General features: G+C 35.3%; 3 protein-coding genes across 7 annotated transcripts in view; 1 reads left to right on the top strand and 2 right to left on the bottom strand.

Moving 5' to 3' along the window:
• LOC125250184 (low-density lipoprotein receptor-related protein 8-like) overlaps window positions 1-3528 on the bottom strand; it is a 143061-nt gene extending 139533 nt beyond the window's left edge. Inside the window, exons 1-2 of one of the 3 annotated variants that reach the window (XM_048162632.1) lie at window positions 3318-3528; window positions 2661-2792 (exon numbers count right to left, since the gene is read on the bottom strand). In XM_048162632.1, the coding sequence (XP_048018589.1) occupies window positions 2661-2792; window positions 3318-3384 (199 nt within the window). In that variant the 5' untranslated portion in view covers window positions 3385-3528. The remainder of the gene's footprint in view (window positions 1-2660; window positions 2793-3317) is intronic. The other 2 variants (XM_048162631.1, XM_048162630.1) reach the window with 2 other exon arrangements.
• A 3358-nt stretch (window positions 3529-6886) lies between these two features.
• LOC125250483 (doublesex- and mab-3-related transcription factor B1-like) lies at window positions 6887-18831 on the top strand. Of its 3 annotated transcripts, none has more exons than XM_048163084.1 (4): window positions 6887-7568; window positions 9555-9793; window positions 13013-13148; window positions 18532-18831. In XM_048163084.1, the coding sequence occupies exons 1-4, from the start codon at window positions 7037-7039 to the stop codon at window positions 18582-18584; spliced, it is 960 nt and encodes a 319-aa protein (XP_048019041.1). In that variant the 5' UTR covers window positions 6887-7036; the 3' UTR covers window positions 18585-18831. The 3 variants fall into 3 exon arrangements, with proteins under 3 accessions (XP_048019041.1, XP_048019039.1, XP_048019040.1); XM_048163082.1 differs by lacking the exon at window positions 18532-18831 and adding an exon at window positions 18302-18437 and having other exon boundaries at window positions 6892-7568; XM_048163083.1 differs by lacking the exon at window positions 18532-18831 and adding an exon at window positions 18302-18437 and having other exon boundaries at window positions 6894-7568; window positions 13016-13148.
• Window positions 18832-19165: 334 nt separating this feature from the next.
• ebna1bp2 (EBNA1 binding protein 2) overlaps window positions 19166-24911 on the bottom strand; it is a 9839-nt gene continuing 4093 nt past the window's right edge. Inside the window, exons 4-9 of the mRNA XM_048163085.1 lie at window positions 24052-24175; window positions 22875-22964; window positions 22699-22774; window positions 22486-22573; window positions 22036-22201; window positions 19166-19758 (exon numbers count right to left, since the gene is read on the bottom strand). Of these exons, the coding sequence (XP_048019042.1) occupies window positions 19711-19758; window positions 22036-22201; window positions 22486-22573; window positions 22699-22774; window positions 22875-22964; window positions 24052-24175 (592 nt within the window). The 3' untranslated portion in view covers window positions 19166-19710. The remainder of the gene's footprint in view (window positions 19759-22035; window positions 22202-22485; window positions 22574-22698; window positions 22775-22874; window positions 22965-24051; window positions 24176-24911) is intronic.

The raw sequence follows: 24911 nt of genomic DNA, 5'->3' as shown, positions 1-24911 counted from the left end.
TTCATTCTGTTCTATAAAAGAAATATAAATAAAATAATAAATATAATCACTATAAATACATATTTTTATTTATATCTTATACATAAATTAAACTGTTTTTTTGTATTAAAAAAAAAACAAATTTTCTGATTCAGGTTTAATGAACAAAGTGGAGGAAAAAAACCTGACAGATAGGATCCCACATGGATGTGTTACATTGCTTGGATGCAATAACTTCAGACTGCATGACTGGCCTTTGTTGAAAGCAATTGAAGAAGCAGTCAAAACGGTAAACTCAACAGGCGCATGATGCGGTGACACATAAATTGCTTAAGAAAACAAACACTCCTTTTGACCTGTTTTCAGCTTAGAGCCTCTAGAAATAACCCGATGCAATGAGGCAAGACACAAAACCCCTTAAAAGTAGGCGAGAAAGTTACTGTACAGAACACCCATGCATGGATTGTTCTTATACTGCAATTAACCATTTAATGAAAGAATGACATGCAGAATGCCTTTCTGCATAGTTTATGCTTCAAAAACAGTCAAATCAGATGCAATAAGTTTAAAATTTGGGTACTTCACATACTCTTTCAGTTACTGTAAATGTTCAGTTACAGTTACTCTCTGCAACTATGAAACACATAAAATACACACACACACTACTGTCAGTATAGTGTTGTAGTCAAGACCACCTAAACCGAGACCAAGTCGAGACCAAGACCAGTGTGTGTCGAAGACCAAGACTTTGGGGGGTTGAGATTAAGACAAGACCAAGACCAAGGCAAGTCAAGACCAAGACCAGACTAGCACTCCTCAAATTCATCTGAAAGATCCACATTTACTGCCTGAGAAATGTCTTATTTTAATCAATAATTACAATTAGAATAATAAGACACTATATAGAGCTGTTACCAATCAGTTGAAATCACTAACAACAAAATTAATATTTACACTGCAGAGGTGGAACAGAAGTTGCATCTGAATTGGTATAATTACAAATGCATAAATAATGTTGAGATTAATGTTTTAAAACTAAAATTTTGTTTATTTAACATTTATAAAAAAAAAAAAAAAGAAAAAATCAATATCACGTTTGCAATTGTGCTCAGTTGTGGTCTTGACCGGTCTTGAAATAAAATCCTGAGTCCTCTTAGTCTGAGACCAAGACCTTCTAAAAATGGTCTTAAGACCGGTCTTGAGACAAAGACAGGTCTCGAGTATTACAACACTAGGTCAGTAAGATTTTTGTTTTTTTTGAGAAGTTAACACTATTTTTAGTAAGGAAGCAATAACTTGATCTAAAGTGGCAGTAATGACATTTATAATGTTACAAAGGTTTTCTATTTCAAATAAATGCTGTTCTTTCTGTTTATCAAAGAATCCTGAAAAAAACGTTCAGTTTCCACAAAAATATTAAAGGGTTAGTTCAACCAAAAATGAGAATTCATTTATTACTCACTCTCATGTCGTTCCACACCCATAAGACCTTCGTTCATCTTCAGAACACAAATTAAGATATTTTTGATAAAATGCAATGGCTCAGTGAGGCCTCCATTGACAGCAAGATAATTAACACTTTCAAACTGCAAAGGTCAAGAGAACCATTGAAATTTCGAAACATTTCTAAACACTTATGACGTAACGAACCCTCGTTTACTGAAATCATGTGACTTTGGCAGTTTGATACATGCTCCAAACCACTGATTCGAAACAAAAGATTCATAAAGCTTCCAAGCTTCATGAAGCAGTGTTCTGAATTTGCCCATCACTAGATATTGTTGAATAAAGTCATTATTTTGGAGTATTCTCATCGCTTCATAACATTACGGTTAAACCACTGTAGTCACATGAACTGTTTTAAATACATCTTTAGTAGCTTTCTGGGCATCTGAAAGGGTTAATTATCTTGCTGACAATGGAGTCCTCACTAAGCCATCGGATTTTATCAAAAAATATCTTAATTTGTGTTCTGAATATGAACGAAGGTCTTACGGGTGTGGAACGACATGAGGATGAGTAATTAATGACAGAATTTTCATTTTGGGGTGAGCTAACCCTTTAAGCAGCACAAATGTTTTCAATGTTGATAATAATAAGAATTGTTTTGTTTTTTAGCAAATCATTACATTAGAATGATTTCTGAAGGATCATGAAGACTGAAGACTGGAGTAATGGCTGATAAAATTCAGCTTTGCCATCACAGGAATAAATTATTATTATTATTATTATTATTATTAATTTAAAAGGTTAAAATTGAAAACAGTTATAATTGACCCCAAACATTTGCTTAGTGGTGTATGTATACATGTTTCTACTTGTACAAAAAATCGAATGTGAAGAATAACTGGAGTGAAGAGTGTGACAACAACTATCCCCTGTTCCTCCTATTCACTAGCATGAAAAGAATTAGAAAAGGCTTTTTAAATCATTGATTATGGCTTAAATGCTTTTTTCTTGTGTTGTTTAGGCCGTTACTAATGCACAGACAATGCACAAACATCAGTTTAATCAAGCGCATCAAAGTTATTATTTGAACAGCTCGAAAGTCACTAAACAAAGCATTAAAGCTCATGCGTGTGGGCTCATATTTGTCTGGTCTTAATATCAGTGCTGTTGACATCTCGTTATGCACGACTGCTGTTTTCACAAGTGTGTCAGAGTGAGTAAACGCTACTCACGGCAGTTCTCCTCATCGCTGTTGTCAGAGCAGTCATCATCATCATCGCACCTCCATATGGTGGGAATGCATCTCTTATTGTTACACTGAAACTGTCCATCCTCGCACTCTGTCTCAGTGCCAGTTTCGGTACCTGAGAACGACAGTGAAGAGAATTACAGTCGTGTATTTGCTCTTCCACTCAATCCAAGACAACCTGCAACCATCACATGAAAGGAGCGCAATGTATCTACTACTGCACAATAACACATGACTGAACCGAGCAAATCCAAACACAATGTGCTTTGACCAGCAATTCTATTACTACACGCGCACTTCAATGAAGCCATGACAAAGAAAATCTTTCTTTCTTTCAGTGCTATTTCAGACAAATAAAAAATGCTTCTATTAGGATGGTGGTGCTCATGAAACAATAAATCATATGCTGCCACATCATCAACCTTTAATATTTTACTCGTTTTGCGAACTAGCTTTTTAATTAAGTGTTATGTGTGTGTGTTTACAGGCAGAAATGTGGAAACACAAGGCTGCAATGTGCCCGTGTAGAATCAAGTGTAGTCTCGCGCATCCACGAAATAACCAACACAGCATCATTCACTCCGTCTATTTAAAAAGGCTTCTGATAATTTCATGTCCAAACAAAGAGAATACAACAAACCTTTTGCTGAGTAGAATTCCGAAAGTAAAAAATGAAAAAATATTAATTTCCCAATTTCTGTCCACATTTCCGAAACGGGTTGGAGTGTTCATCCACAAACAAAAGCGTGTCCGGATGGCGTCGCTCCTTCACTGAATCTCCAATAGATTCACTGGCAATTTGAATCAATGACGACATCAAACGTAAGCGAGTATGAATAACTGCACTGAAGGCTAGTGTGCTATCAAACACCATTTACTAGAAAATGAGGCATGGTGGAGTCAAAGCAATATATCAGCACGGTATTATTAACATTGTAGGGATTTGTATCATAATTTAAAACCCTTTACCCCAAATGTATTTATTTGTTTGTTTATTTTGTTTAATTTAAGTTATATATTTTACATATAAAAACAAATATTGCTTTGTTTTATTTGATTTTTTATATATATAATTATTTTTTAAAAGAGTTACTTGCAACTATTAAAGTGAGTGGTTGGTCTAGATTTTTGGCAGCATAAATTTCACTATATTTGTTCATTTGACTGATGCTAAGTGACATACATTACAGTTCATTCAGTCTTTATTAGTTTTCCCTGTGAATTTCCAAACAGATACGTTGAAAACAGACATTGAGTGCATGGATAATTAAAGCATTAGTTCACTTTCAAATTAAAATTTCCTGATAATTTACTCACCCCCATGTCATCCAAGATGTTCATGTCTTTCTGTCTTCAGTCGAAAAGGTTTTTAATGAAAACATTCCAGGATTTTTCTCCATATAGTGGACTTCAATGGCCTCCAAACTCAAAATTACAGTTTCAGTGCAGCTTCAAAGGGCTTTAAACGATACCAGACGAGGAATAAGGGTCTTATCTAGAGAAACCATCGCGTATAATTAAAAATTATATACGTTTTAACCATAAATGCTCATCTTGAACTAGCTCTCTTCTTCTTCTCTATTAGAATTCCGGCAGTGTAGACACTGCTAAATGTATTACTGCCCTCCTCAGGTCATAGTTTGAACTAAATTGTCATATACAATATGCTAGTGCAAGTATAAAACACTGAAACTGTAATTTTGACCTTCAACCGTTTGGAGGCCATTGAAGTCCACTATATGGAGAAAAATTCGGGAATGTTTTCATCAAAAACCTTAATTTCTTTTCGACTGAAGAAAGAAAGACATGGACATCTTGGATGACATGGGGGTGAGTAAATTATCAGGAAATTTTCATTTGAAAGTGAAGGGTACATTACTATGTTTACACGACAACAATGTACTTACTTTCCATTTTTGAAAAGTTTTGCATCCCTGATAGCACACAAACATCTCAGAGGCGTCTATTTGATGTCTGAATTTACTGTACATCTGCCAGATGTATTTATTTGAGTGTTTGCTCATCTGCAATACGTCTATAAGACGTCTCCTGTCAGATGTCATATAGACGTGTAGAAGATGTCTTTAAGATGTTTATGGTTTAGAATGTATATATCTTTCTAAGGCCCGTTTACACTAGTGCGTTTTTGTTTTAAAACGGCATTTTAAAATGAAAAAGATCCTCGTCTACACTGACATTTCCACAGCATTTCAGAAACGATCTCCATCTACACTACATGGCCAAAAACGCATGTCACATGACGTCCATGCACACTGGGCATGCGCGTACAAGTGTAAACTCAAATGCAGAGCTTAAGTGCACAATGGCTGCTAAAAATGACAAGAAAGCCAGCAAAGATTGCAGTTCAGTCTACATGTTATTGTTTACACGGTCGTCAAGGATACGCAGAGCAAACGTGGGCAGCCACGCCATCGTTTTCAAAAGTCTCTGTTTTAGTCCGTTTATACTGAAATGCAACCCCGCCGTTTTCAAACTAAAACGGGGTCCACAGCGTTTTCAAAAGTCTCCGTTTTCGAGGTTCTAAAACATCGGTGTAGTGTATATGACAGACGTAACGTAGCAAAACTTATGCGTTAGCGTAAATGGAGCCTAAGATGTTCAACGGATATATTTATACAGCAGATGTTTTCCAGATCTCCAGACCTTTAGCAGACATCTTACAGATGTACTGGGATACAGACGACAACTTTGTCAAAATGATCCCCGTTCACACAGATCCATGAAAATGACTAAAAACGCAGTAATATGAATACCAGGCCAGTAGTTGGCGATGTCACTTTGTAAAGAAACACTACGTGCCAGTAGACTGAACAAGGAGTGCGCATGACTTCACCGTTTTCACAAATTCGTGTTTTTGTAGTTTACACAGAGACGGGAGCGGTATCTTATTTTTCAAAACTTTGAAACCTCTTTTCAAATGTTTGCATTTTAATGCCCCCAAAACCTCACTGTCCTGTAAATGAACGGCCAAAACGCATAAAAAGTTTTTAGTTGAAAACGGTGTCATGTAAACGCCCCCTTAGCCTAAATCTCCTGAAACCTAGCACCACCCCTCCGGTATATGTTCACGTGCATATCCTAAGAAACGACTCACCCTGTAGCAATATACAGAAAGGAAGAAAGGCAGAAAAAGTATGATCAGTTTTTAAATTGCATTAATTATAACCCTTATTAGGATAATGGGGTTAGGTGACCTTGTAAAAGAGTTACAGTAATATAGACTGCATCTGTGGCACTGTGCCAACATGAACAATTCTGTCAGTCAAAACTAGGCCAGAGCGATCCTGACAGGATAATCAGTCATTTTAATAGCAGTAAGATGGGGCCGAACCCCTCCCCCGACTGCTTAACTATGTATGTAGCCAACCACAACAAAGTATTCAAAGGGACACATTTACAGGGGCAAAGACCCTATTGTCATGAACTTGGCATGTACCCAGATCATGTAAACTGCCAGCAGGTGGCTGCCAGTCCACTTTAGGCACACGCACACACAAATGCCACTGAAAGAATACGTATTGAACAAGTTTAAAAAAAAAAAAAAAGTTTGAGCAGATGCTTTAAATTTTTTTTTACCTAACTGCACCTAAATCAGAATATCCACACACATACGCATTCAAATAATTCCACTGTCGTGGGCAATACATTTCCATGTGACATTTAATGATGAACAATGAATGATTAGATGCTCTGCATTGTGTGAACTAAACCCAAAAGCCAAACTGAAACCAAAAGACTTGATTTTGTTACCTTTTTAAAGCTGTGACAACAACAACAACAACAAAAAACTGGTGAGAAAAATGTCTGGAAAATATGTGTTGTGAAAATTAGACATGATATAGGACCTGTAAGCAATTAAAAATGTCAACAATATCATTTAGATATCAGAATTCTAATTTACAGATGACATCTGAACAAAAGTATTTATCCTATTTTTTTTTTTTTTAAGGTTTTAAGCTTATACTTGAGCTTCTTCATTAATTAATCATTTTTTATCATTTATGGTTTTGTCTACCATTTAGGTCAGATATTTCTAAATATTAGGTAACATGCCCAATTGTAATCCACATCAATCATATATTTTTTTTAAATATTAAATTAAAAGATTAAAATTCTGTCAGTTTGTCATAAATGTGCTTTGTAGGGGTAAAAATGACCAGTCAGAATTGTTGCACCTGGTTGAAAGGGGAATTCCACCGTCTGCCATTTCCAGACACTGAAAGTCTCACGGCACTTAGCATCACGTGCTTTCTTTCTTTTCTTTTTTTTTGTTTTGGAGGACACACCCTTGCAAACGAAATTTATTCAAAAGTGACACATTAAATAGCCGTTTTATTTATGCTGGTATTCATGTCTTTGGCGATGGCAAATAATCCAGCAGCGGCACCAAATGATCGAATAACGGCAGAAAAATCCGCGCGCAGCCCGAAATGTGCCAGATGTCGGAACCATGGCTTCGTCGTCCAGTTAAAAGGTCATTCGGGAAAATGTCAGTTTAGGCAATGCTTGTGTTGGAAGTGTTCTCTCATCAACGAGAGGACGAAAATCCTGGCCTCTCAAAGACGGATCAAATCTGTTCAGGGAAACGAGACACCGGGTGCCGATCGTACCGAGCAGACTGCTCTATCTGACAGAAAAACGGTCTCTACGGCTAATAATTCTTCAACTAACGGAGCAAATGGCAAAACAGCCGTCAGCGCAAGAAAGGAGAGTGCTATTAAAGCGCCCGTTAGTCGAGAAGGCACATGCGATAAAACGTACATTGACCTCCACGCACCCGCAGGCACGCGCGGTTCCGTTAGCTCGGGCGCGGTTTATTGTGATCTGAAGACACCGGCGGGACCGAGCGCTCCGGGCGGCGTTCATGGAGGTTTGTGCTTTCTTGTCATTAAATACAACTGTTTTTAAAAACTTAATTTCTAATTAGTAATCCTTTTATGTTAACTAACAGTTACAAACTTTTTGTTTAAGTTGTCTAACCACCAGGCTATCATTTATATAATTTAACCATTACAGCTTGTTTCTAAAATATGTTACTGTTATTTTACAAGTAAAATATTATATAATACATCTAAATAATTAGGGGGAAAAATATATAACTAACGTTTCCATAATTAAAAAGGGATCGCTTTACATCCCATATGCAAAGAATATAGAAAATCAGGCTAATGTTAATAAAAATAAAAGGAATCAAAAGGTAATGAACTACGCACAAAATATGTTCAAGCATCGCAAATGCACTTTATAGTGTTATTGAAAATAAATAAATAGACACTTTTTTACTTTAAAAAATGACTTTTTGTAACTTTAACTAGGGTTCGCATAAGTCATTAATGTCTTATAAATTCAGTTTTGGTCAAATTTAAGGCTAGAAAAGTCTTAAATATCTTAAAGAAAAGCCTTAATTATCATTTTAAAAGTTCCAGTGTGAAACACTTTACAAACTTTTATTAGTTAACATTAACTACTAAATGACAGCATTTATTCATCTCAATTTAATGTTAATTTCATCATTTTTTTATTTTTTTATTAACTAACATTTACAAAGATTAATAAACAGGCCACTGTAATATGAGTAAGGTAAGACTAACTTACTCATTGTTAGTTCATGATAGTTAATACATTAACTAATGCTATTAAATGAGACCTTATTGTAAAGTTTAACCATTAAATTTCACATTTCGATGATTTAATTACATAGACTGTAGTAAAAAAAATATATATATATATGGACGCCAGAGATTTTTTTTTTTTTTTTTTTAAGGCCGCCAGAGATAGGCCAGAATGGCTTAAAATTACAATTAATTTGGTTTCTTAATTTTCTAAAATGACATAAGTTTTGGTATAATAATGGAAGATGTACACATTCAATTTCTACTGAACAATATTTTCATTTTGGGAAAATGTTATATTCATGTTATATTCATTTACTGTAAGTTCCTTAAAACAAAGCCATTGTTTTCTGTTTTTCAGTAAGAATTTTGGATTTACTCTAAATCTTTAAGAATGGTAAAATTTAAAAGTGGAAGAAGACAACTTGATTCATTGAAGAAATTTAAACCATTAGAAGTCCTGGTTGCATGATTCTTTCCTTTTCCTTCTTTCCCCCCTATATTTTTGGTTCATTTCTATAGAGTTGTGCTCAGTTATTTTGGCTATATAAAAAAATAAAAACCACAAGACATAATAATAAAAACAATTTACCCCCCAACCATCCTGTGCAAATGTTTATACCCCCTGAATTTTAATGCATTGTTTGCTTCTGGAGTACCAGTAAATGTTTTCACCGTAAGAGAAGAGTCCCAAACATGGGCCTAATCATAAAGAAAATTATAAAAACAGTCGTAAGTTAATGATACACAGTACTGAGAATAAATTAAGTTTATGTAAACTTTTGAACTGCTTAATTTGTGTAAAGGCAGATATTATATATTGTGGACTATATAAATATCTCATAATAATACATTTTTGTTGCAGTGCTAAATAAAAAAAAAAAATTTGTGTATGTAACTAATTTAGTGTTGATATATTTTTTACATTTTGTGTGCTATCACAAAAAAACGAGTATGTTGGGGGGGGGGGGGGGGGCAATCATAGTCTCTATGAAAAAGATTATTCGCTCTTTTAGTTTTAAGGCTGGACTTCCGGTCGTCTATCAAAAAGGCGATTGGCTGCATAGTCTCATCCACTTAATTTTTTTCATTTGCATAAAGTTAGTTAAAATTAACAATTTTTTGTTACATCCCAAAACATTTTTACAGTGTAATGAATACACAAAAGTATTGAATAATGTGTGTTAATGTTAAAAATATTATAAAGTGTTACCAAATATTGTATAATACTCGTATATCCACAGATTCACCACCTTTTCCTGGAGAGTACATAATTACAGAGGCAATCCCAGGGCAAATGTATCCTGCAGAGATGTTCGCAATCCCTCTTCCCTTGCACCCGCATTACCCGGACAGATACATGTTCCCGGCGGTGCTGGTGAGCCTGAGACCACCTGCGCCAGGAGCCTTCAGGGAGCATGTTGGATTTGTTCCCTTGCCACCAGGAGCGCTGTCTCATCCACCGGAGACTCGGGAATGGCAAGTATGTTCCACGGGCATGGTTGTTCTGCAGTGGCACTCATAAAAATGCCTACAAACAGAGGCAACATTGTGCATCGTAGTCATAATGTGAGAGTTTGAGATGTGACTCAAGTTTTCTGATACATATGCTACCATTCAAAAGTTTAGGGTCAGGAAGATTTTTTAAAGAAATGAATACTTTTATTCCTCAAGGATGCATTAAAATGATCAAAAGTGACAGTAAAGACATTAATAATGTTACAAAAGATTTCTTGCAGTTCTTTTGAACATTCCATCAAAGAATCCTGAAAAATTGCATCATCAGCACAACTGTTTTCAACACTGATAATAAGACATGTTTCTTGAGCATCAAATAATCATATTACAGTGAAAGTTTAGCTTTGATCACAGCAATAAATTACATTTTAAATACAGTACAGTCCAAAAGTTTGGAACCACTAAGATTTTTAATGTTTTTAAAAGAAGTTTCGTCTGCTCACCAAGGCTACATTTATTTAATTAAAAATACAGTAAAAAACAGTAATATTGTGAAATATTATTACAATTTAAAATAACTGTTTTCTATTTGAATATATTTGACAAAGTAATTTATTCCTGTGATGCAAAGCTGAATTTTCAGCATCGTTACTCCAGTCTTCAGTGTCACATGATCCTTCAGAAATCATTCTAATATGCTGATTTGATGCTCAATAAACATTTATGATTATTTTCAATGTTGAAAACAGTTGTGTACTTTTTTTTCAGGATTCCTTGATGAATAGAAAGTTCAAAAGAACAGCATTTATCTGAAATACAAAGCTTCTGTAGCATTATACACTACCGTTCAAAAGTTTGGGGTCAGTAAGAATTTTAATTTTAATTTTTTTTGAAAAGAAATTAAAGAAATGAATACTTTTATTCAGCAAGGATGCATTAAATCAATCAAAAGTGGCAGTAAAGACATTTATAATGTTACAAAAGATTAGATTTCAGATAAAACTGTTCTTTTGAACTTTCTATTCATCAAATAATCCTGAAAAAAAATATTGTACACAAATATTTTGTACAATTGTACACATTAAATGTTTCTTGAGCAGCAGATCAGCATATTAGAATGATTTCTGAAGGATCATGTGACACTGAAGACTGGAGTAATGATGCTGAAAATTCAGCTTTGCCATCACAGGAATAAATTACTTTGTGAAATATATTCCAATAGAAAACAGTTATTTTAAATTGTAATAATATTTCACAATATTACTGTTTTTACTGTATTTTTAATTAAATAAATGTAGCCTTGGTGAGCAGACGAAACTTCTTTTAAAAACATTAAAAATCTTAGTGGTTCCAAACTTTTGGACTGTACTGTATATTAAAATGTAAATATTCCACAATATTACTGTTTTGACTGTATTTTTGATCAAATAAATACAGCATTGATGAGACTTCTTTCAAGAACATTACCGTCCACAAACCTTTGAATGGTAGTGTGATTATTCATTTGCTCTTTTTCATTGTTACACTTTTTTACACTTTTTAATCTCCTCACCCAAACTTCTGATCAAGGGACTTCACACTGTCACAATAATTCTTTGGGCTGCTCTCACTTTTAAGAAAAACAAGGGAAAAAAAGAGTAATTATGTCTATTTCCTGTTCTCTTTATCTTCTGCAGTCGACTGTGTGAGAGGTTTAAAAAAAGCCTGAAAACCCAAAGCTAGTTTAACTTCTTTGATGTCCTTTTTTCTATTCACTTTATTTGCACAGATGGCAGTTCTGCAGCATCAGGCTACAGCTGACAGTATTGTAGCCAGCGATGGGTAGTTAGTAATGTAATATAGATTACTCATTTTAGATAATGTATTCTGACTACTTTTAGTTTACTTTTGACCTAACTCGTTTATTACATTGATTTGAATAGGATAATCTTGAACCATATTGATATAAAATACAAAGGGAAAGAAAATGCATGAAGTGCATTAAATATTGATGATGTGAATTTGTACATACAGTGTTTGGAAGACAAAAGCCAAGAGACGGTAATACATGATTAAGTGGCTCACTGAGTGATAATACAAATAATAATTTAACGTGTTCGTCAGGGGGTGATTAGACATGCAATGTTGCAATGTTGAGAAAACACTTTTTAAAAGTGAAATGATTTCTATAAATCCAGTGATCAAATGCTGTGTGGCTCTCAGTTTTCAGTGATAGTCACATGACTAGTGGCTGGTCTGTGTGTGCAATTCCACAAACCTGGAAAACCTTCTGACCTTATTAGCAGTAGACTTATAAAAAAAGAGGAACATTTAAAAGAAGTAGAATCAATGAATTATGAATAATTTGCTGCCATTGTGAGAATAACATGTAATCAATAGAAAAGTAATTGTAGTTTGATAAAGTAAAGAATAGCAGAGTCCACACCACAGCTATAACAAAAACGGCACGGAAGAACCATATTGTTGGAATCACTTTCAGAACTTTTTTTTCCCAGCCAATGAATGATAAAAACATTGACAGCCAATCAGAATCAGAAGTGGCAGACGACAAAATTGGTGCACACATTTAGAATAAACATAACGATATATTATAGTTATATAATGTGGTTATTGTTCTTGGTGTGAATGTGCCTTAAATGGTTAGTTCACCCAAAAATGACATTTCTGTCATTAATTACTCACCCTCATGTCGTTCCACACCCCATTAGACCTTCATTCATCTTCGGAACACAAATTAAGATATTTTTGATGAAATCCAAGAGGTTTTTTATCTCCCATAAGAAGCAGACTGACAGGGAAGAGGAAAAAATGTTTAATAGTCATTTTTGTTTTGTTTTTGTACACAAAAAGTATTCTCATCACTTCATAACATTAAGGTAGAACCACTGTTGACTATTTTAACAACGTCTTTACTACTTCTCTGTACCTTGAATGTGGTAATTGCTTTCTTTAGGAGATAAAAAACCTTGGATTTCATAAAAAAATATTTTGTTTGTGTTCTGTAAGTAAAAATACTTAATTTGTGTTCTGAAGATGAACAAAGGTCTAACGGGTGTAGAACGACATGAGGGTGAGTAATTAATGATAGAAATTTCATTTTTGGGTGAACTAACCTTTAAAGAGGAAAGAGGAAGATCACGTTTATGAACTTTCCTTTAAAGTTTAGGTCAGTTCCAGATTTTCTCACCAAAACCCTGCTGGTGTATATACACTAAGTCTGTATGTCCTGTTCTTGTGTTTTCTGGAGATCCATTTTCCGCAGTGTAGTCCATACCCCCCATATCCAGGGCTGAGAGATGAACGTTTCCACCATTCACAGTGTAATATGAACGGAGAGCAAGAAAGATCCGAGGTTCCTCCTCAAGCTGCAAGTGTCCCAGGTATTAAAGAAAAAAACATTTATTACTCTTGTTGATTATTCTGATAATCTAGGTGTAAGGAAAAACACTCCCACTTAAAGAGGCTATATGATGCGTTAGTGTGTAATGTTTGTGCATGCATCTACAAAGCTCATAGTGTCCCACTGTAATGTACAGAGAACACTGATCCAGACCTGCCCAAACCTCCTTGATCAAAGTCCAGATATTACTTCCGCAAACCAAAATGAACCATGTTTCACATTGTGAAATATTAGCATAATGCCCGCGCAAAGGCATATGCAAAGAGAGAAGATGAGGCTTCAGTGAATTAAAGTGTTGTTGTCATATCATGGAGACGCTGTTTGTTTGGATGTGAAAGCAAAACCCCTTTGTTTGGCCTTCTGAAAACAAATGAAATCAAGGCTTTAGAAACCTTGGAAACTAAACTTGGAAACAGAAATTCACTATTATAAGGGCAGTTACATTTCCAGCACATGCTTGAGGTCTTTGGCCAATCACAATGCACTAGGTCAGCTGGCCAATCAGAGCATTCTGGGCTTTTCCGAAGGAGCTTTATAGAAACTTGAACACAATCAGAGCGTTTCAGACAGACTGGGATTAGAGGTGCTGGAATGTACAGTATGTGAAAAATAATGTGGTTTTTGAACATTAAAGCATGTCAATCTAATCTAATAACTTTTAAAATAGCATCCTATGGCCTATTTAAAATAATGTTTTTTTCACATCAATGTATGACCTGTTGTTGGCTGCGTGTATTACAGTGAACTTAAATATCACTCATAATCAGTGATTTTTAAATGTTCAGTAGCTAAAATATGATAAATTATTTTGATAAAATAACAGTACTTGATACCTAGCAAAACCTGAAATGATTGTTCAGCGTTCTACTGTATTTCAGTGTCTTGGTAGATACATTATAATGATTTGAAATTACTTAAACTTTTTGATAAATTATAATGATCATCTAATCATATATATATATATATATATATATATATATATATATATATATATATATATATATATATATATATATATATATATATATATATATATATATATATATATATATATATATATATATAGGTGATAAAATGTTAAATTTTTTGTAGCAAAAATGAGTACACCCTCATAAAAGTTACTAAATAAAAAGAAATAAAAAATTTCTGGTGTAAGTTTAAAGGATTAGTTCACTTTCTAATTAATATTTCCTGATAATTTACTCACCCCCATGTCATCCAAGATGTTCATGTCTTTCTTTCTTCAGTCGAAAAAAAATTAAGGTTTTTGATGAAAACATTCCAGGATTTTTCTCCATATAGTGGACTTCAATGGAGCCCAAACGGTTGAAGGTCAAAATTACAGTTTACATGATCCCAGATGAGAAATAAGGGTCTTACCTAGAGAAACCATTTCTCATTTCCTAAAAAAAAATTATAATTTTATATGTTTTAACCATAAATGCTCATCATGTGCTGCGTCCCAATTCGCCTACTTATACTACACCCTAAAAGTATGTACTCTTTCTGTGAACAAAAAGTACTTACTTTTGAGTGTGTAGGAAAAGAGATGACAAGCTTTGGGACATACTATCACGTCATACAATTGCGTCTTTTCTCTCTGTCGCATTCTGTCACCGTAAACTGTCCTGTCAATCATCTTACATCTTCCACATTTCATTTAGTTAATTTCCTACCGTATTGGAGAGAAATGCAGCACATTGATCTGCAGTCGCGGGTCTTTCATGTGGAGAACTCTCCTCATATTAATGCATAATGATGCATTTAAAAGTTAATGGCCAATCGGATCTTTATAAAAGTCCACATTGGTATTTGCAGATGAAAAATAACACAGATAACATTAAATAAATATTTTCTATCAGGCTGAACTGATTATTAGTCACTCAAACCTATCAGCGTCGATATCGCACATATCCGCCATGTTTTGTAGTTTTTTAACACTTTGTACTCGTGTTTGTAGTTCTGAACTGAATCCTCGTCCAACGCGCAATGGGTTGTGGGCAATATTAGCCTTTATAGTGTGCACGGATCCACACTTCAAAAACCTACCGGAAATAGTAGACCATCCGGGGACTTTTGGCATACTCTTTTCAACATACTATGCTTTGGGACACACTTATTTTAATCTCACATACTATTTAGGATGATAGTATGGATATTGGGATGCAGGGTTGAACTAGCTCTCTTCTTCTTCTCTATTAGAATTCCAGCAGTGTAGACACTGCTAAATGTATTACTGCCCTCCTCAGGTCAAAGTTTGAACTAAATTGTCATACACAATATTCTAGTGCAAGTATATAACAATTAGTTCAAACTTTGACCTGTGGAGGGCAGTAATACACTCAGCAGTGTCTACACTGCAGGAATTCAAATAGAGAAAAAGAAGAAGAGAGCTAGTTCAAGATGAGCATTTATGGTTAAAACGTATATAATATTTTTTTATTTTTTAGAAAATGAGCGATGGTTTCTCTAAATAAGACCCTTATTCCTCGTCTGGGATCATGTAGAACGCTTTGAAGCTGCACTGAAACTGTAATTTTGACCTTCAACCGTTTGGGCTCCATTGAAGTCCGCTATATGGAGAAAAATCCTGGAATGTTTTCATCAAAAACCTAAATTTCTTTTCGACTGAAGAAAGAAAGACATGAACATCTTGGATGACATGGGGGTGAGTAAATTATCAGGAAATTTTAATTAGAAAGTGAACTAATCCTTTAAGGCAATGTTTGATCAACAGTTAAGTATGTTGAACCAAAAAGAGACATTTAAATAGAAGGAATTTCTTGACAATTAAAAATGTTAAATAGCCCACTGAATCATTCTCAGACTTAAAGGGGACCTATTATGCCCCATTTTACAAGATGTAAAATAAGTCTCTGGTGCCCCCAGAGTGTGTATGTGAAGTTTTAGCTCGAAATATCTCACAGATCATTTTTTATAGCATGTTAAAATTGCCACTTTTAGTGGTTGAGCAAAAACGAGCCGTTTCAGTGTGGTCCCTTTAAATGCAAATGAGCTGCTGTGCTCGGCCTAAGAGGGCGGAGCTTCATGAGCTGATTCTTCCCTGTCGGGATTCAGTCAGGGCGCACTATAATGTAAGAAACTGCGAATATATGCTGCATGGAGATAGAACAGGTATAGTTTAGTTAAATTACGGTTATAACTTATATTGTCTTCTTGTTTTTAATCCACTATATTAGTACAGGCCTGTTGTACCGTCCAAATGATAGCCAAAACTATACAGATGAGTTTTATGACGTTTATTGTACTTCACACAAAATATGAAGCATCTGTTTTCACTCTAGAAAATCACTGTAAGAGCTTAATAAAACACTGCAAGTGTGCATTAAAATATTATCCATAAACTCTCTCTTATCCTTGTATTATCACCAACAAACATTGCGAATTACACAGAAACTCTCATTACAACTAACAGTAAACAAATATATAAAGACTTTATGCCTTTCCGGTGGTGCTTAATAAACTTTATACCTGTAAATAAACTCAGATGAACTGTAATAAAGTGCCCTCACCTTCATTACTGCCGTATCCAGTATCACTCTGGAGACTGTAAGCTGGATCACGAACAGTTTTTACTTGTATATCCTTGAGTAACACATTTAAGCACAGTTTCTGTTTTGTATTGTCCCTTTGTATTGATATTCATTCACAAAGCAGTCCGGTGTGAAATGATTCGTGCAGACAAACAAATTTTGACAGAACTGAGGGAGCATTTTCCTGGAAAACCAAGTTAATCCACCTTGGATTAAATGTTTTCAGCGGCTCAGATTTAGGGAGTAAATGAAGAGAGCTATGTGGATTAATCCATCCAGCTACAGAACACCTAAAACGCTTGGGAGACGTTCTCGTCAGTGCAGCGATGGCGGACTCGTTGTAAACAACGCGCTCAGGGCGGTTCTATGTTCACACTTAAGTGTCAGTCAACACTGTGGGCGGAGCCTGTGGCTTTTGTGACCTCACACTGCCAGGGGTCTGGAAACAGCTTGTTCTGAGACACTGCTTATAATTTATTGGGATTAAAAAAAAGGAGAGGGTGGATTTTTATCACTATATAGGGTGGTTGTGTACACACACTGCCAACACACATTTACATCCAAACACCATGCAAAAGTGAATTTTGCATAATAGGTCCCCTTTAATGCTGACAACAATGGAAGTACTTGGGAGAGAACTGTCAGGAGACTTATTTCTTAGCACAAAAGAGGACAGTGGTACAAGAGGATTACCAAATCATTGTTTTAAGTGTGAAAATATAGCAAAAGTAACACAGAAATTCAAAAACAATGGACTTGTGTTGAGGCCCCTGAAATAATCAGGCCTTCATTTTAAGCTTTCATTTAGTGATGAGGGATTTTTTTTTTGCTAGACAAAGGGCAGGAGAAATACCAAGCAAGTGTCTCAGAGCCAGCAAAAGCTATGAAAAGAGTGACTGTTTATCTCACAGAGTAAGATGCAGCCTGCAGAAATTACATGCATGGTTGTTGTTCTCACTGGAACTTCCTACTGTAGCCAAAGCACAATAAAGTCAGTTAGCCATTTCCAAAGCCCATATTTACAAAATATAGATTCTGGGAATCAATACTCTGGTCTCATGAGACCAAATCAATCATTTTGGATCTAACAGCATTAAAAATGTTCTGGTGTTGCTAGAGGAGGAGTACAGAGAAGTGCCTGGTTCCCACAGTAAAGTTCAGTGGTAGTAAAGCTCTTATATTGTAATGTATGAGTGCTGAAGGTGTGAGGGAATTTTCAATGCTGTCATAAATTCCCACACCACTGTGTAATTTAATACACAAACTCTGTGCCAAGAAGGGTCAGAGCAGTATATTCAAAATTATGGAGGGCATACTAAGTGCTATATACATACATATAATGTATATAACATTTCTATTTACATGATTAAATGTTTTATTGAAGTTTTTAAAAAATTTACGGACATAATCACAGTTTAACCTTCCTAATATTCAGTTAGATGTTCTAATATATTCAGTTGGTGTCAGTTTTTTATGAGAAATGAATTTCTTTGGTGCCAGATTGATGAAAAAAGGTGAAAACTTTCTTCTAGCTGTCCATATTGTTCATACAGTTGTCTGTTCTACTTGCTCAATACAGAAATTCAAGTTTGTGGTAACCAGGAAACAGATGTTGTACCCGTTGAAAGTCTTTCCTCAAGGAACACAACCTGAAAGGATTCAAAACCTTCAGTTTTTCTAGACTGATACCACATAATTTGTATAAAAGACATTCAATATTTCCTTTTCAAAAAGTTTTCTCATATTTTCTTTTCCAATAGCAGTTATGCTGCATGTTCATTACTGTGACTATGTATTTCTGATTTTCAGAAGATACAGCTGAAGCCAATGCTGTCTTTGTTCCAGTAAAGACAAGAGTTTGACATTTGTTCTTACACTACAACCAATTATGGTATCAGTCTTTTTTTTTTTTTTTTTTTTGCACAGTTTTTAAACTTGACAGCTCTAATTCTAACTGATTAGAATGGACAGTTGAATGTTAAAAGCAGTTATGCTTGATATTTTTTCTTCTGGCCTGTTGTTTAGGCTTTTTCAGACAGTAATGTTGTTCAGGATGTTTTTTTCCTAAATCTGGAAGTGTGTTTAATGAATAAACTCATCCATTCTGAAGATTTATCGTCTTTCTGACTTTGTGAAACTCAACCAAAGCAGCTCTTGACTCTCAAATCAGTATTTTCCATTGCTTTTTGCCCTGTGTAATTTAGAGATCCTGTTTGTACTCTGTAAGAGAGACATTAAGATTCCCAGGATGAACATCTCACTTCATTTGCTTATCTGAACCCAGACGGCACAGGAACGACACTGTCAGAATACTACAACCAGTACCAGTGGGCAGATAAACTAATTACAATCTCATGAATATTAATGTGCTCCTCTGGCACAGAGCATTGCTGAATGTGAATCTCAGATCCAGTGTGTGCCAAATTCAAATTTGTGTACAGAATGCAAGCAGATAAAGCAGTATGTTTATTCCCATTGCGAATACAAACATTACTGCGAAAAGTGATTTGGTTTGCTGACTGATTTAGTACAGAACTGTGCTTGCTGGATCTAGACATTTTGGGAAAACTAGTTTTATGGTCACTGTTTGTCTCTTTACATAGAAAAACATTACAAGGCAAAATACATGCAAATCTATGGTATACATTTTTAAATTAAATAATGTTAAAAATGATGGTGTTATGGTGATCATAAATGGTTCCCAAAAGCAGTAGCACCATCCCGAAGGGTTTTATTTGTGGTGTTTACATTAGTCTGCTAAATACAAATATTTAAAAAAAAAAACTGAAACAATTGCTTTCAGGCAACATCAAGTCTTTTGAAAAATACAAAGGTGTTTGTTGGGGGGAAAAAGAACAGAGCCCCGACTTCACCCAAGTAAAAAGAAATAGAGGAGATTGAGAAAAAAAAAAAAAAAAGGAAAAAAAAAAAAGAAAGTGTCTTTTTAATGGCACAATCCATTTCAGTGAGAGCTACTGAAGATACAGCTCATTTGCGTGCCTTCATTTTTCTCCTGGCCTCCTTCCCTGGCCGTTTCTATATAAAAAGAAAGAGAGGGAAACATGTGGGTGAGTCTTTAAAAATGTTACAACAAAACTATAGTAATTAGGCTACATCTAAACTAAAGGCTCCAATATACTTCGAGCAAAATCGAAGAACAAACCGATGTGACGCCATTTAGAACAAAATCAGGACAAAACGAAGTTTATTAACAGCTTGTCAAAGCTAACTTTCCGGATACGGCTGGTAAACACCTTTGTATCACCATTGATATTATAGGTGATAGATGCACGTGGAGGCTCCGCCTTTTTCACATGGAAGTCTTTTTTTCATTTCTTCTGTTCCCCAGGGTCAGATGTCCATGAGTAAAAACATGAACACACTGGAGAGCTGCTTTATAGTAGAAAATAAAGTTGTACTTTGGATGAAACAACACGTATTTCAACATCTTGCTTCATTGTGTATTTCGAACTTTGTTTTACCCACAAACAAGGAACAAAAAGGAACTTTGCCGTGAGTATATCGGGCCTTAATCTGGATACATTTGAAAATGCATCTTTTTCTCTCTGTTTTGGTCTTCCATCCACACTGAGACCATTTTTGTCCTGTGAAAAAGGACGCTGAAGACGTAAATTTGAAAATGCAGTTTTCACACTGCAGTGTGGACTATGAAAACGATGTATGGTTAGGCATTAGGGGTGAAATGGTTCTCGGTAAAAAAAAAAAAAAAAAAAACGAACCGTACCGTACCGTTCTGCACACTCGGTTCGGCAAACACTTGCACCGCGGTTCTTCTCATATCTGACGACGCATACACATCTATAAGATGGTTTGATGCTGAAGAAAAATAGTGCATCCACCATTGCAACATAGTTCAGAAGACACACCAAAAGAACAAGAATATAAAATGATGGAGAAGGATATGCTTCTAAGTTTACTCATCTTGTTTTTGAATCACTCTTTCCATACTCTACTTCGACGGCTACATTGTGCTCACAGCTGTGCATATTGCCACCTAATGGACACTTCTGTCCTGCTTGCACATGCGCTGTTGCACGCGAACCATCTGCGTGTCCGAGGTGTGTGAACATCCGCGAGCCCTCCGGATGACGAAAATTATGTAATTCGGATGGTGCACGAACGCGCACGGCTGAAGTATACTTTGGTTTTAAAACTTGTCTTACAAGTTAGACCATTTTTTTTTAAGATTGTTCATAACCAAGTCAGTTACATAAAAATGTACATTGGCCTAAATTGATATTGAAAAATAAGACTGACTGCCCCCTGACTAGCTGCTAGTGGGTCATACTAGATCTTAAGGCACTGTCTTAACAATGGCTAAACCAAAATTTATGTAACTGGCCCCTGATCTCTTGGTATAGTCTCAGAAAACTATTATGTTTTATCTTACATAGTAAGATGATTTTAGCATTTCCCGACATTTCAGTGTGGACAAGAAACATCTAAAAAGTGCTTGAAAATGCTAGTGTGGACAAAACTGTATTTTCAAATGTATACAGATTAACAGACTTAAGGCCCATTCACACCAAAAACGATAACAATAAAGATATAGTTCTAAAAATCGTTCTAAATATAAAAGAATAGCAGAGTCTACACCACAGCTATAATGATAAAGAGGAACAATATCGTTGGAATCACTTTCAGAACAATTCCAGCTGCTGAATGACAAAATACTCAGAATTCATTCAAATTTAAGGGCTCGCACATTTAAAATGGCAGGCGACATTGCAGAGAAATTAATCACATTTTAAAGAAAATGGATATGGAAAAATGGTGATAAGTATTAAAGGGATGGTTCACCCAAAAAAAGCAGATAAACATCAAATTTTCAGTTTGAAAATTTTCATTTTTGGGTGAACTATCCCTTTAACGGAGATAAGATCCTTATGCCAGGCTAGCAAACAGTGTAGCAAAATTACCTTAGGTATCCAGAGCTAGTTTCAACAACATTGACTTGCATCCTTTGAAGTTGCAGTGAAAGAGACTACGTATTGTTTTTATTCCACTATATTGACTACAGCTAAAATCACTGTTAGATTAGATCAATTACACTAAAGCTAGATTCACTCAAAACTTAGCATGCCGAAAACATGGTTAACTCAGTGTAAACGTAAATGCAACAAGAACAGCAAAAACGTTCAACGCGTTCACGACGTACCGCAGCGCTCCAGCTTAGAATAAACAGGCCATTATTGTTTGTTGGTGTGGACACAAATATAGTTATCGTTCTTGATGTGAATGGGCCTTTTGCCTTTAAAAAAGATTTAAAAAATAAATAAATAAAATACTTACATTCATCTTGCCTCCTTTGCCTCCTTTTTTCCCACCTTTCCCATGAGCCATTTTGGTCTTGAATCCTGAAACGTCATCATGGCTGTCTTTGGTGTTCCATTTGCTGCCCTTCTTCTTGCCGCCAAAGCCAAACCTCTGATCCTTGTATTTCTTCTTAGCATTGGGACTAAAGACAGCAGGACAAACATTTCATATCAAATAAATTATATTTACAAACTTGTATGATAGATGCAATTAATCGATTTGACAGCACTAAGGGCCCCAGACTGTGACAAAATGGTTGCATTTTGCGACCTTTTTTCCTGCCGGTGTGAGTAAATTTTGTTAGAGGTCACACTGGTTGCCACCACCACGTTGCCCAACTAATAAGAACTGCCATTTCTGTTGCATATGAGAAACATCAAACCGCATTTGACTGAAAAACAGCAAATATATAGACTCATTGCATACCCTTTTTTGTTTATTTGCTTTTTTGCTGCCGACCCTTTTGGTCTCTGATCTTGATCTCCTTCCAGGAATTCAAGTTTATCTGTCATTCCTGAAAGACAAACACTGAGTGAAAATTTGCTCCACGAGTATAAGGAAGATAAAACTTTGCTCTGTGACGATATGTGATAAAGTGAAAACATTTTGCTCCGATGATGTGCACATATGAAAATGTACCTTTCTGATATTTCTTCACAGCAGACAGCATTGCTTTCTTCTGTTTCTGCCTGTTCTGAATCACCTGTGTTTGAACCTATAGAGCGAGAGATTTAACACAAATGTCTGTCAAGCATCAAATAACAAACCCTAAATACATCATTTGGAGAGAATCTGGAAGCGGTTTCAAACCTGACCTTTTTGCCATATTTCCTCTGTTCTCTGAGCTTCTTGGCCTTTTCTGACTTCTCCATCGCTGTTTGCTTAAGCAGCAGCATTTTCCTAATCTGTTAAAAACAAACAAAAACCTGGAATATTTTGTTTTTGAATTGACATTGAATTTGAATTGAATTGTCCCGTTGCCATTTTTTATCTACCCATGTTTTCTTGTACACTATAACTCAAATGTTGCGGGGTTGGGGGAAGATTTTTAATATGTTTTTAAAATGTTTAATGCTTTAAAAGTCTCTTCGGCTCACCCAGGCTGCATTTATTTGATTGAAAATATGATAAAAACAGAAATATTGTGAAATATTACTACAATTTAAAATAACTTTTCTATTTAAAAAGACATTTATTACTGTAATGCAAAGCTGAATTTACAGCATCATTTCTCCAGTCTTCAGTGTCACATGATCCTTCAGAAATCATTCTAATAGGCCGATTTGATGAAATTGGAATATAGCGCACTTGTGAATAAAGCCCCCTTTCCATCCCTTGCATTCAAGAGAACAAAATGGTCACTTCCTGGGAAATTTGTGCAAACTATCTGTAATAAAAAAATTTAAAAAAAAGGAAGTTGCTGCAATCGTAGAAGCCACTGTAGCTCTTCTACATCATATATGACTTGCGTCTCAGAAAGCGCAGACAAAACACAATAAACAGAATCATGGTGTTTGTGAATGCAATCAAGTGAAACGCTTCTGGGAGGTCATTATACCAAATCATTCTGGGTGACAGACTTTGGCTCAAGCATTTCAGAACTAAAACAACATTTGAGATGCTGTGCAATGAAACTGATCCGTTGGTTAGTCTGCTTATCCAATCACATCCCCTGTTGAGGCAAAGTCACGTGAGTTTTTTTCTTATCGGACAAAAAAATGAATCTGCCTCATCGGAGCGGACAAATTCATGCGCATCTTGATCAATTTAATGCATCATTGTTGAATAAAAGTATTCATTTCTTTAAAAAAAATAAAAAATAAAATCTTACTGACCCCCAAATGGTAGCACATATTCACATATGATTAGTTCACTTGCCTATGGGATGGAGACTATTGGCTCTCCTACTCCCATTGTGCACTGGACAAAATGGGAAATCAACAGACTCATCATGTCAAATCAACAGACTGACTGCTGTGCTCATTTTCTTACCTTCTGCATGTGTTGATCGGTCTTGGCCATCTCTGCAAAGTAATCCTCAGGTCGCTTGGTAGGAATCTTGAGCTTATGCAGCTTTGGCAGCGCCAATAAAACAGTTGCTTGGGCCTGTCGGTAGCTGTAACACGACAGTTAACATGGTTAAAGGGATTGTTTCAAATATGAAAATTCTATCATTAAAGGGTTAGTTCACCCAAAAATGAAATTTCTTAACATTAAGGTTGAACCACTGTAGTCACATTGACTATTTTATGTTTTTACTACTTTTCTGGACATTGAATATGGTCATTTCGTTGCTTTCTATGGAGGATAAAAAAAACAACAACTCAGATTTCATCAAAAATATCTTAATTTGTGTTCCGAAAATGAACGAAGGTCTTACGGGTGTGGAACGACATGGGGGTAAGTAAATGATGACAGAATTTGGGTGAACTAACCCTTTGATATACTGAAGCATGTGACACTGGAAGCAACGTTCAATATAAATAGGTGTCTTTAAAATACACACCAGAGGACTCTACATTATCTCAGGCATCTGTGCAAGCATATTCATCTAAAATAAGTCTGTATTTTCATCTTCAGAATTATGAATATTTTTGTCCTGGGTTACCAGCACCAAGTCCAAGCCTAATCATTTTCGCCCCCAATGTAGTACCAAATGTAGCATTTTAATCAAGAGCATATTTTTTGTTAACCTTTTACTGCATGTCTTGGAGTATCGCAATAATATCATTCAGTATTGTGATATGTATCGAATCATGACCTGAAGGTATCGTTAAACCCCTAGTATCTGCCATTTAAAAAAAAAAAAAAAAAAAAATGAAACTGTCCGTCAAGACATGCATAAGATTTCC

Source organism: Megalobrama amblycephala, linkage group LG17 (assembly GCF_018812025.1).
Source record: "Megalobrama amblycephala isolate DHTTF-2021 linkage group LG17, ASM1881202v1, whole genome shotgun sequence".
Lineage (NCBI taxonomy): Eukaryota > Metazoa > Chordata > Actinopteri > Cypriniformes > Xenocyprididae > Megalobrama > Megalobrama amblycephala.
This window is presented reverse-complemented; position numbering and strand designations above follow the sequence as displayed.